This window comes from Sapajus apella, unplaced genomic scaffold (genome assembly GCF_009761245.1).
Source record: "Sapajus apella isolate SASKATOON/1434 unplaced genomic scaffold, GSC_monkey_1.0 scaffold73, whole genome shotgun sequence".
Classification (NCBI taxonomy): Eukaryota; Metazoa; Chordata; class Mammalia; order Primates; family Cebidae; genus Sapajus; species Sapajus apella.
In genome coordinates this window covers 7,116,022-7,128,737 of record NW_022437013.1, presented here as the reverse complement: position 1 = coordinate 7,128,737, position 12,716 = coordinate 7,116,022, and the positions used below count along the sequence as shown (strand labels likewise).

General features: G+C 44.1%; 2 protein-coding genes across 10 annotated transcripts in view; one reads left to right on the top strand and one right to left on the bottom strand.

Annotated features, from left to right (window-relative positions):
* The window catches only part of ATG4A (autophagy related 4A cysteine peptidase), a 66,015-nt gene extending 57,109 nt beyond the window's left edge, over positions 1-8,906 (top strand). For all 8 annotated transcript variants that reach the window (XM_032250878.1, XM_032250877.1, XM_032250881.1 and 5 more), the window contains 4 exons: positions 3,885-4,030; positions 5,527-5,583; positions 7,213-7,321; positions 7,875-8,906. In XM_032250878.1, coding sequence (XP_032106769.1) covers positions 3,885-4,030; positions 5,527-5,583; positions 7,213-7,321; positions 7,875-7,945 — 383 coding nt within the window. In that variant the 3' untranslated portion in view covers positions 7,946-8,906. The remainder of the gene's footprint in view (positions 1-3,884; positions 4,031-5,526; positions 5,584-7,212; positions 7,322-7,874) is intronic.
* Positions 8,907-9,710: 804 nt separating this feature from the next.
* The window catches only part of COL4A6 (collagen type IV alpha 6 chain), a 294,729-nt gene continuing 291,723 nt past the window's right edge, over positions 9,711-12,716 (bottom strand). For both annotated transcript variants that reach the window (XM_032250869.1, XM_032250870.1), the window contains one exon: positions 9,711-11,470. In XM_032250869.1, the coding sequence (XP_032106760.1) occupies positions 11,210-11,470 (261 nt within the window). In that variant the 3' untranslated portion in view covers positions 9,711-11,209. The remainder of the gene's footprint in view (positions 11,471-12,716) is intronic.

Here is a 12,716-nt window from a genome sequence, read left to right as displayed (position 1 = left end):
CACTAGGCATCGTGTCTCTTTCTTGGTTGTAGGAGGGGCCAAATGCAGCAACTTATCCTTCACCTCAGGTGGAATATCGTGACAGGCCCCACACCACTGGACCCCTATAAATTTTACTGAGGTAGAGGGACCCTGAATTTTAGTTGGATTTATTTCCCATCCTCTGGCATGTAAATGTCTTACCCATAAGGCCAGTGTGTTTGCTACTTCTTGCTCACTGGATCCAATCAGCATAATGTCATAAATGTAATGGACCAGTGTGATGTCTTGCGGAAGCAAAAATTGATCAAGGTCTCTCCAAATAAGATTATGACACAAAGCCGGAGAGTTCATATACCCCTGAAGTAGGACAGTAAAGGTATATTGCTGGCCTTGTCAGCTGAAGGCAAATTGCTTCTGGTGGACCTTATGGACAGGAATGGAGGAAAAGGCATTTGCCAGGTCAATGACTGCATACCAGGTACCAGGAGATGTGTTAATTTGCTCAAGCAATGAAACCACATCTGGTACAGCAGATGCAATTGGAGTCAATACTTGGTTAAGCTTACGATAATCCATTGTCATTCTCCAAGATACATTTGTCTTCTGCACAGACCAATTGGGAGAGTTGAGCGGAGATGTGGTGGGAATCACCACCTCTGGGTCTTTCAGGTCCTTGATGGTGGCACTAATCTCTGCAGTCCCTCCAGGGATGCAATATTGTTTTTGATTTACTATCTTTTCTAGGTAGAGGAAGCTGTTAATGCCTTCCATTTGGCCTCTCCCACTATAGTAGCCCTTACCCTACTCGCCAGGGAGCCAATATAGGGGTTTTGCCAGCTGCTAAGTGTGTCTATGCCAATTATGCATTCTGGCACTGGGGAAATGACCACAGGATGAGTCTGGGCACCCACTGGGCCCATTGTAAGTTGGACCTGAGCTAAAACTCCATTAATTACCTGACCTCTATAAGCCCCTACTTTAACTGGAGGACCACATTGACGTTTTGAGTTCCCTGGAATCAACGTCAGCTCAGAGCCAGTGTCCAGTAGGCTCCGAAACATCTCATCATTTCTCTTTCCCCAATGCACAGCTACCCTGGCAAAAGGCCAGAGGTCTCCCTGGGGAAGGATGGGAGAAAGATTCACTGCATAAATTGTCAGTAATGTAGTGAGGTCCTGCAGGCTGAGGAACAAAGAGAGTCAGACTGAATTCTAAAACTGAAGAACTTGGAGCCTGATGTTCAAGGGCAGGAAGCATCCAGCGTGGGAGAAAGATGCAGGCTGGGAGGCGAGGCCAGTCTCTCTTTTTCACATTTTTCTGCGTGCTGCACTGGCAGCTGATTAGATTGTGTCCACCCAGATTAAGGGTGGGTCTGCCTTTCCCAGCCCATTGACTCAAATGTTAATCTCCTTTGGCAGCACCCTCACAGATACACCCAGGATCAATACTTTACATCCTTCAATCCAATCAAGTTGACACTCAATATTAACCATCACACAGAAGGAGAGCCTCTCTCAAATAAATAAATAAATAAATAAATAAATAAATGATGCAGCTCGTTAAGCTCCACTCCATGCATGCGCACGCGTGCGCGCGCACACACACACAGACACGCACACACACACACACACACACACACACACACACAGAGACACACACACACCCCACCCATGGGAAAAGGTCCTGGTCAAAGTCAGAGAAGATATTATTCCTAACACCTTAACTCCAGACATCCCAATAGATGGCTCAGTTCTAACCCTGTTTTTGCTGTTTTCTTGCCTACAGCTTTCTTTCCCTTGGACCTTTCTATGGTTCTAGGTAGGCTTCCTTCTAACCATCTTGGTTGATCTTTAGTGTAGCCTGAGGCTTTTTTGCTATCAGTGATCTTGCCCACCTATGGTTCAGGGGAAAAATAGCTACCTTGACTTTCATAAAGCAAGTCATATGGGGGCATTGATTTCTATATACTCTCAAAAATACATTTGTAGGGAAATACTGTTGATTTGCAGTAAAATAATTCTCTAGCCACCTTCTATTTGTATTTGTTTGTTTGTTTGTTTTGAGACGGAGTCTTGCTCGTCGCCCAGGCTAGAGTGCAGTGGCATGATCTCGGCTCGCTACAACTTCCGCCTTCTGGGTTCAAGCAATTCTCCCGCCTCAGCCTCCTGAGTAGCTGGGATTACAGGCACATGCCACCATGCCCGGCTAATTTTTGTGTTTTTTTTAAGTAGAGATGGGGTTTTACCATGTTGGCCAGGCTGGTCTGAAACTCCTGAACTTGTGATCCACCCACTGCGGCCTCCCAAAGAGCTGGGATTACAGGCATGAGCCACTGTGCCTGGCCCTGTATTGTGTTTTTTGTTTGTTTGTTTGTTTGTTTTTGTTTTTTTTTTTTTTTTGAGACAGAGTTTCACTCTTGTTACCCAGGCTGGAATGCAATGGCGCGATCTCGGCTCACCACAACCTCCGCCTCCTGGGTTCAGGCAATTGTCCTGCCTCAGCCTCCTGAGTAGCTGGGATTACAGGCACGCGCCACCATGCCCAGCTAATGTTTTGTATTTTTAGTAGAGACGGGGTTTCACCATGTTGACCAGGATGGTCTCGATCTCTTGACCTCGTGATCCACCCGCCTCGGCCTCCCAAAGTGCTGGGATTACAAGCGTGAGCCACCGCGCCCGGCCTGTGTTTTAAGCATTTCACAAAGGTGAAATCTTCTGGTCCTTATAATATACCATGAATCAACTAGAACAGGACCAATGACCCCATTGTAAAAATAAAATTAAGACAGAGAGTGAATTAAGTGGTTTGTCCTTGGCTTATGATAGAAAAATGTTAAACTTTTCATGAGACTTCAGAGACAAACATATTCTTTGCCAACAGAAACATGTAGATGTGTCCACACAATCCTGGATATCATTCCAGAGACAGTCGACAGTCTTTGGGGTGTCTTTCCCTACCCTAGTCTTTGCAAGCAGGTAGATGTCTCCTTACTTGCCTGATGTAGTCGAGTACACAGAGTCCCAGATGACCCTCAGGCCTAGACGGTGAGGTTGGGGTACCTCTTAGGCACTTTTGCCTCCTTAGTCTGTGGCTGGTGAACATTAGAGGAACTTTTAGCCCTTTGAATGTCAGGTCAAAGCAGAAATTTTATCCTAACCTCCTCCCATGTCATTTTGAGCTTAGACTTTTTCAATTTGATGAAGCATAGCTTATATCTCTTGTGTCAAGGTCAGTCACCTCAAAGTGAATTTTCCCAGTGAGCTGTATCTTCACTGATGGTAATGTGACAAAGGCAGCGCTTCCTGACAGGAACTTACTAACTTGCTAATAAGTACTAACTTGCTAGCCACTCAGGACCAGAAGTCAGCTCATTGGTTTCTCATCCATAAAGAGTCAGCATTCCCATTCCATAAAAAGTCAGCATTTCTTTTGAAGGTCAGGACCTTCTCTCTTACCAGAGGTGCTTTCTGAGCGTGGGGCAGATAGCCAGCGGTCTAGCCTGAGATGCTTTTCAATGTCAAGAGGCAGAAATGTCCCTAATGGCACCTGGGCCCAAAACCTGGTGACTGCACCTACCACCTCTTTGCTACTGCTGCTCACAGAGCCTGCCGTGCCATCTGTGGTCACTCATTCCCACATTTTCTCAAACCTGTCACTTTCCATTTTTGGACTTGGACTTTGAGGAGATGTAAGTGCTAGGGTACATCTTCTCATTGAATGATATGATTTGGGCGCAACTGACTTCCTTTAAGCATGCTCACTCTGGCTTCAGGCTTTCTGTCATTCCATTCTCATTGTCACCAAGGGAGGGGTTTAGGCAACCAGAACGCCTCCTCCCTAGGACAGCAGTGGGGCCAGGACCAGTAGTCCTTTGAGAGTTAAACATATCTCCTTCAAAACAGGTGACGAGCTCATCTTCTTGGACCCTCACACAACCCAGACTTTTGTCGACACTGAAGAGAATGGAACGGTTAATGACCAGACTTTTCATTGCCTGCAGTCCCCACAGCGAATGAACATTCTGAACCTAGATCCTTCAGTTGCATTGGTGGGTATCTGAAGGTTGGGTGGGCCAGGAGATATGATGTGTACAGATTGGTTCCCTGGGAGTTATCCAGATTGCTAGGTAGGGAGGCAAGAGTGTGTTAGCTTACTTTCCCCATTAGAGGCAGTAGAATGTAGTGGGGAGGGAATGGACCCCCGAGCCAAACTGCTCCAGTTGGAATCTTGGGTCTGCCACTTACTAACTGTATTAGTCTGTTCTCCCACTGCTAATAAAGACATACGCAAGGCTGGGTAATTTATAAAGGAAGGATGTTTAGTTGACTCACAGTTCCACATGGCTGGGGGGGCCTCCTAATAGTGGCAGAAGATGAAGGAAGAGCAAGGGCATGTCTCACATGGCGGCAGGCAAGAGAGCTTATGCAGGAGAACTCCCATTTATAAAAGCATCAGATCTCGTGAGACTTACTACCACGAGGATGGTATGAGGGAAACTACCCCCATGATTCAGTTATCTCTACCTGGTCCCACCCTTGATACGTGGGGATTGTTATAGTTCAAGGTGAGATTTGGGTGGGGACACAGCCAAACCATATCACTAACTATGCATCTAGGAGGAGTCACTTAACCTTTCTGAGCCTTGGTCTTCTCATCTCTGAAGTGAGGAAAAAAAATAGTTCCTTCCTTATGGGGTTGTATGAGGTACAGCGGATATAAGGCACTTAGCACGGGGCCTGGCACATTGTAAGTATTCTATAAAGTTTAGTTATTATCATCTTTCCCCCATTTCCTTCTTGTCCTCAAATTATTGCCACCCAGGGACAGGGAGGAAGGTGGAATATAACTAGAGAGAGATAAGGGAGCAAAATGCCCTGGGTGCATACAATCAAGGAAGCTGCAGGGTTTTCCCCTAGAAATATGTTTGGCCTGTACACACATTGAAGGAGCATCTGCCTGTGAAGTAGCCAGTGGTTCTGAGGCCTGTCTGTCCTCTCCCCCAGCTTAATCCAATTGTCAATATACCAGTGACCAAGAGCTGTGAGTCCTCTTGTGGACCATTCTTTCACTACTCTGGGATGGCTTTGAGATTGGGGAAGCAGACTGATGGTTCTCTCTATTCTGATAGATGATTTCCTGAAGGTCAACGCCATCTTCTTAAGTATTGCCTCCAGCTTAAAGTACTATTTGGTTTTTGTTTGTTGGCTTAACTGGATGTTCTTTGGAGATGTGTATATTTGTACACCAAATGTAGTGGAATTAACCCCACGCTTTGAAGATATCTTCAAGTTAAAATATCTTGCAGTATGAGGAGAGAGGGAAAGGGACATAGAGCAAGGGCGAGAATGAGGGCGAGACTGAGAGAGATGTGTATGTCTGACTAAGGCAATGAGTTAGGAAAGAGAGAAGCCCAGACAGTCTTCCTCCTTTATTGCTGGAAAGTCACATCCACAGAGACCAGCCCACATACTAATTCTGGGCCGACAGCTCCATTGTGCAATACCAAGGGTAATTCTAAGTTGTGCTCTTTTGCTTTCCCCCAAGGGATTTTTCTGCAAAGAAGAAAAAGACTTTGATAACTGGTGTAGCCTTGTTCAGAAGGTAAAGCTATATGTTTTTCTTAGTCTGAAAAATGAAGTTACTCAGTTTGATTCCTTTTCAAGATTGTGTTTCATAGTAAAAATAATCCTACTCTGATATGACTTTACTACAAGAGAAAGAAACTAAGGCAACAAAGAAACTATCAAGTGTGGGTGTAGGAATTCACTCAGGATGGTGGCAAGAATATTAAGAGATAGTTATAAATTATAGTAACAACACACCTTAGAAGGCTGAGGGGTTTGCATTAGTTTCAGTAGAAGTTTCGGCTGAAGGCAGTCAAAACCCCCTTTACATGTAGTTAATGAGAAAAGCAAATAGTTAAGGTATGTGTAGGAGTTTATCTGAATAACTCACTAACCTTGGTGCAGGATGGCCCTCTGGGTCGGGGCAGGGGGAGATTGACACCTTAATGGTGTTTACACTGAGCATAGGAACCTAGCCTTTGATCTAAGTGATGTTGATTCAAAGCTTTGTCATTTGATGTGTACTGAAGAAAGGCCTAGAGTAAAGGCTGCCGGCATTAACCATTCCAGGGGAGAGGCCATGGATACCCCCAGCCCACTTGTTTACTGTACTCTCTGTGTTTAAGTGTATTCATTCCTCACTGAGTCATGGCCTACAGGACATACCCCCGCAGATAGTGATCAACGTCTCACTTGGGAAATTATGTATAACTTTGGGGGAACTGAACAAAAACTTTGGTTTGAAATATGCTTAGTATATCAAGGGAGTTATATTTTTAGTGATGAAACCTAATATTTTATCTCATTAATAGAGAATTATTTTCTAAAGGTAATACTTATATTTTAAAATGTAGCAAAACTGCATTTATACCACACTTAAAGGTGGAATGAGAATTGATAAGACCATGCCTTTTATTTCATTTTATTATTATTTTTAAGAAAAAGTCTTACTCTGTCGCCTAGGCTGGAGTGAAGTGGTAAAATCTGGGCTCACTGCAAACTCTGTCTCCCAGGTTTAAGCGATTCTCCTCCCTCAGCCTCCTGGGTAGCTGTGATTACAGGCGTCCACCACCACTCCCGGCTAATTTTTATGTTTTTAGTAGAGACGGGGTTTCACCACATTGGCTAGGCTGGTCTCATACTCCTGATCCCAGGTTATCTGCCCACCTTGGCCTCCCAAAGTGCTGGGATTACAGGTGTGAGCCACCATGTCTGGCCAAGACTGTGCCATTTAAATTAGGATATATACCATACATTTTGGACTGCCACTGAAACCATGCCAATATGTAGCAATAGTCTCTTAGGGCAGATTTAATTTGACTAACTGATATTTCTCTGGAGCCAACGCTTCAAGAACATCTCACCCCTAAAGTGAGCAGGACCCATGCATCTGACACAAGGACTGTGCCTCATGATGGAGAACAGGCAGTGACTGCTGGCCTTCATCAGATACTCCCCACAATGTCCTTCCTTCCTAGCCAAACAGTATCTAGAATTGAAGATGGCTGGGTCTTTGGATGGTTCAAGTAGAGGATGAGTGTATTTGCTAGGCCTCTGTTTTCACGTGGCAACCACCAGACCACTGTCTCAGGGTTTGGGGTCAAAGATTACCAACTAGAAATGTTGTGAGTCTGCAGTGTTTACAACTGTTTTGGTATCTCCCCAGGAAATTCTAAAGGAGAATTTAAGGATGTTTGAATTGGTTCAGAAACATCCATCGCACTGGCCTCCCTTTATACCTCCAGCCAAGCCAGAAGTGACAACCACTGGGGCAGGTAAGCTGTTGTCCAGGGGCTCTCGGCTAGCAGACCCGTGTGTAGCAATTGTTTTCTGAGAAAGAAGGAATTGTGGCCCATGCTTTCTGTGGACAGTAAAATTTCTATTCAGCTGGAGTGATCAAAAAGAAAAGGTGTTTCTAGTTATTTTAATCTTCTGATAAGCTGATATTTACCAATTTCAAAGAATGATAAAAGAAGGAAATGAGCTCATTGCAAGAGTTCTATGCAAAATCAAGATGACTAGGATTGCTTTTTCATGGCCCGGTTCGGAGTAGCAAATTGAGGCCATCGATAATTCAGCGTATCTTGAAGGGCTTGCAGAGCCTCGGCCACATCACTGTCATTAGGTTTATGTAACAAGTCTGACTATTTTGCATCTTTATAGACAATTTGTAATACTTGGCAGTAGTTCTAATTGTAAGTCTTCTCCACACAAGTCTTTGGTAAAGCAATTAAAAATGCATAGTCTTAACTACTGAGTAATGTATTGATTGACCACTTCAACCCAAGTGTCAAGCTTTTCTTCTTTCTCATTTCTGTATTCTGATAGAATTCATTGACTCTAATGAACAACTGGAGGAGTTGGATCTGGAGGAAGATTTTGAAATTCTGAGTGTGTAGAATCCTGGGAACTCAACTTGCAGGTCTGTCTTCCATCTGGCACCATAAAAACATGAACTTATTACATAAAACTTTAATAGTCAGCAAGTGCCTGATATGCCAATAGCATACAAACTCGATAGCTTTCATGACTGAGCCAATCACTGTTTCTCAGAAAAAAACAAAACAAAACAAAATGACAGTAACCCTGTCCCAGAAAGAAATAGAACAATCATGGACCTAGGAGCAGAGGGATAAGGAGAAGTTCATTGCTTCTCAGCTTGTCTTACGTGGCTACAGCAAGTCTTCAGCTGCTGCAATGAGGAGATGGCTATCTGGAAGACAGACAGCAACTCTCAGCTTGCTTCAAGCACTAGCAGATAAGAGATGGTTAAGCTGTTCTGCTTCACCCTTTCAGGTGTGACCTCTTTTGGACTAAATACTAAGAAACAATCTGTTCTCTTGCTCAAATAATAAAGTGACTGAATCAGGGAGGAAAAGGTTCTTGTTATATTATTTGATTGTGTAGTTTAAGAAATTATAATTTATATCAAAATGTTTGTCAAAGAAATGATGTCAAATATACACTTCTTGATCTCCTTCCTATTTGTGGGAATCTTACTATTTGATGGGTCACTGTCCCCATTCTTACTGATACTTTTGTCAGATGTCACCCTGTCCTTAAATCAAATCATGATCACTTAAATCAGGGGTCAGCAAACTTTTGCTATAAAGGGCCAGACAGTAAATATTTTGGGCTTTCAGGCTATGTGGCCTCTGTCACATCTACTCAACTCTGCTGTTGACGTGCAAAAGCAGCCATAGACAATACGTAAGTAAATGAATGTGGCTGTAATCCAAGAAAACTTTATTTACATATACAGGTGGAGGGCTGGGTTTGGGCTACAGGCTGTAGCTTGCCAGTGACTTAAATTGTTGATTTTTGTTTGAGAAATTAAAAATAAATTGTGTTTGAATTATACTCCGGTTGGTTGACAGCCATATTTAGAACTATTCATATGGTGAATTACACATTTAAGCTGTGCATCATATGCAATTCCAAACTATTTTAGGACTAGCAACATAATAGGTTTTAAAGCATGTGTTCATGAAATTAGCTTCACTAACCACCCTCCATCCTACGAGGATGCACCTCAAGCCCCAGCAATATCTTCCCGTTTTCCTTTTCTTGCTCCCTTAACTTGCCTGCATTTGACCCCCATTCTTAATCTAGTCTCAGGGAAGGCCAGCAACTGGAAGCTAGCACCAAACCAATCTGCTTGTTTCCTTGGATTCCATGTTTTTCTTTTTTCCCCAGCATATTCCAATGGTTCAAAATTCAAAAGATATAAAATGATATCCAGTGATTTGTCTCTCTCTCTGACAGGTCAGTTCACTCCCTTGAAAATTCCGAGTGGTATTAATTTCTTCTTTATCCTCCCAGAGGATGTATTTTATACACATATAAATATATGCACACACACTCACATACACACACACGCAGCTTGGATTTGGTTTTAATGACTTGAACATTCTCTTCCTTTGTTTTATCTGCAAAAGATCCTAAGGCCACAGAAGTATGAAAATGCCTTTCTTGAACTTTTTATTTGTTTTAAAAAATATTTATTTGTATCAACCTACATCATGCTTTGACATCTTGAACTCTAGTGTGTGACAGGGATGAAAACAGGTATAGGCTTATCTCGAAGCAAGTTATGGGTTTTGTTGACTGTTAGATGACTGTTTCAGCCCTTGATTATCTTCTAATTTTTTTTCTGCCTCAGTGTTTTGTTATAGAGCTCAACTTGGCAGTAACAGAAACCCCTGAGGCTCTGAGGGGGGGGCTTATAAATTGCAGTGAGATGGACATTAGAAAAGTTTTCATAAAAGAACATCGAAAGAGTCACATGTTCAGATTTCATTTATTTTATTTGCTATGTACAAAATTGACACCATGCTTATTACTCAGGAGGTGAAGAAAACAGTAATTCAGGTTACACTGATTATGCTTTGTCTGTATTGGCACAGTTTATATAATACTTAAGGAAACAGAATCACCTGGAAGGAATTGCCTCATGTCAACATAGCTGAGTATTCTGGGAAACTGGTAATTAAAGAAAATGGCTAAAACAAATTCCACCAAACAGAATACAATGTACTGCATAGCCAGTTCAGGTTTGCTTTAGGTTTGCTGACTGCTCAAGAGAAGAATGTGCTAGATTTTTATGACGTTTTAAAAAATAAAATAGTTTAATAGGCTACCTGTGAAAGCGCAGTTGGATAACCGTTTAACAGAAAGTCTTTAACATCCTCAGAATACAGGGAGACCAACACTGTGCAGCTTTAGTTTGCCACATTGAACACATCTGGATGACATTTGAAATAAACAGAGACTTCTGAGAAACTGGGATGTGGCATTTACCTTTTTGTTCCTGGAGGCAAAAGCAAAATTCACACCTCCTTACCCACCCACCCCTCTACTCCTGGCCCAGGAAAAAAGGTGCCATTCTCATTTCCTTTGATAGGCTTGGCCACATTTGTTGCATCCTCTGCTCTACTTTGGACCAGGCCAAGTTCTCTGTCTCTGGCTGGAGGGGGAACTCGCAAGGAGGAAGTGGTTTCTCTAGGACCATATGCAGTTAATGACCACCACCCGCAACCCAACTGCTGGCCTTCAAGCCTGACTAAACCGTATGTGGCCCAGTCTTGCTCATTCTGGAGAGAGCTAAAGCTCACCCTGGGCTACTGGCTGGCACCTCATTTCACCTGCCTAGACACAGTAGGCCTCCTTGAACAGTGAGGACTTGCCCTATGTAAACTTGAGCCATCCATGAATGTTCAGTTAGAGAATTTGTTTTAAATGTGGAAACACTGGGTTTTGGTTTAAGCCAAATAATGTGTGCTGACCTCTGGACATGAAGAAATGGCTGATTAGTCATTATGAAGAGCGTTCCGATCAAGACAGTGAGGATAGCTAGTCTAAGGAAGTGGTGGCCCATCAAATCTTTCTGAGGTAGCCATGAATAGTCACACAATCATCCAGATCAAACGATAGCACCAGCTTGACAGAAATGGGACAGCAGGTCTCAGCAGGGTGGGCTCATCTCTGTGGACCTGAGGGCTGGGGTGATCAGTGTCCGGTAGACTAGCCCAAATGAGACTCCAATGTACAACTTGACAGACAGACAAAGGGGCTCAGGCCTTCCTTCTTCGGACCATTCAGGTTCGTGAGGTGACTGTTGTGAGGGGCAGAGGAGGGCAAGGGGCAGAGTGGCAGGTGCCGCCCTACAGGCTTTTCATACACACCTGGCAGCGACTTACTCGGGTGTGGAGCTGCCCAGCTTTCAGCGTTTCAGACACAGGCGACTCCCCAAACTGCTGCCTCTCCTCCACTGTAGTCAACCAGAAACTGTACTTGTTTGCAAAGTAGTGGCAGGTGCCTCGGGCACCACTGCACTCGATGAAAGGAGTGGCCCGAAAGTCCTCTAGGCAGGATCCAGGTGAGACCAGGGACTGGCCTCCACCCTCGGCACCAGCGGCAGTGTGCTAAAACAGACAGGAGATTAGTGCATGAACTGTGCCTGCCAAGGGTTGGCATGGAGAGGGGATGGGTGCTCTGCTGCTATAGGGGGCACATGAGCTCCAATCCTAAGCCCTGGTCCCTTGTCTCAGCCCCAGCTTCAAGCCAGCATACCAAGAGGTGTGTTTTAGGGGCAGGGGCTGCTTGCCCTCCCTCATAGCAGCTTTCAGGGGCAAGCGTGCCCCCCTCCAAGCTCCCTAGTGCCCTCCTAACCCATTATGTAGGGCAATGACTATGTGTCAAGCAGAAATTCCCCAAAATACTGTCCCACTGGGTTCAGAGGTGTGTTTGGTACTCCCTTGCAAAATTGCCACAAATGGATCTGAGAAAGGCTGAGTGAAGGGAAATTTAATAGGCTCTGGACTGTAGTTCTCAGAGCCCTCCCTCCACTGTGCATTGTACGCTAAGAAGGGAAAGAGGGACAGCCTGAAATCTATTGAGGCTTTCTTTAATTTGTTGTGTTTGGCCCAAAGGTCCTGGCCCTCACCTCGGAGGGCTCCCTCAGCATTGTTTCAGGGCTACACGTGAGCTGTGGTCTTCAGTTACTGTTCCCATAGACCGCAGCTCCTGTCTCTTCACACTCCTGCCCCTCTCCCTTCACTTTAGGTGGCTATCATCTGGACCACAGGAGATGGGGAAGAGGCCTAATACACAACTGAGTCAGCAAATGGCCAATGGGGCAGATGCCCAAGTTGGCACACAGGAACTCCGTACTTTGCAGAACTTTGTGAGAGTGAGAGTCTCCATGGGACCTTTCATGTAACCTTTTTTTGACAGCTGAAGCATCAAAGCTTTCCTCATTTTGACCCTAAGAATCAAAAACTCTAAAATGCACAACACATTTTCCTGCTTTACTAAGTAGCAGGCCCTAGGTTACTTTGGACTTTGCAGATGAATCAGGCTTGTCATTGTGAATGTCAGTTTTTGTGGGGGATGATTCTGTAGGAGCCCCATACCAACGGGTACAGCTCGTAGAACTCTTGGGCCTTCTTTGAATTATTTTACCCTTTTTAATAAATATGTCTCATTGCTTCAAGATGCCTTGCTAGGCAGTCCAAATTCTCACTCTTATAAATATTCAGGAAAAATATTCTAGTATGTTAGAATTAATGTGTAAAGTAAGAGTAAAGAGATTCTGAATAAGGGCTAAGAGCCCTCCTATTAGCAGAGCATATGAGATTTAGTACAGAGTGTTTCTACCATTTCCTGTGG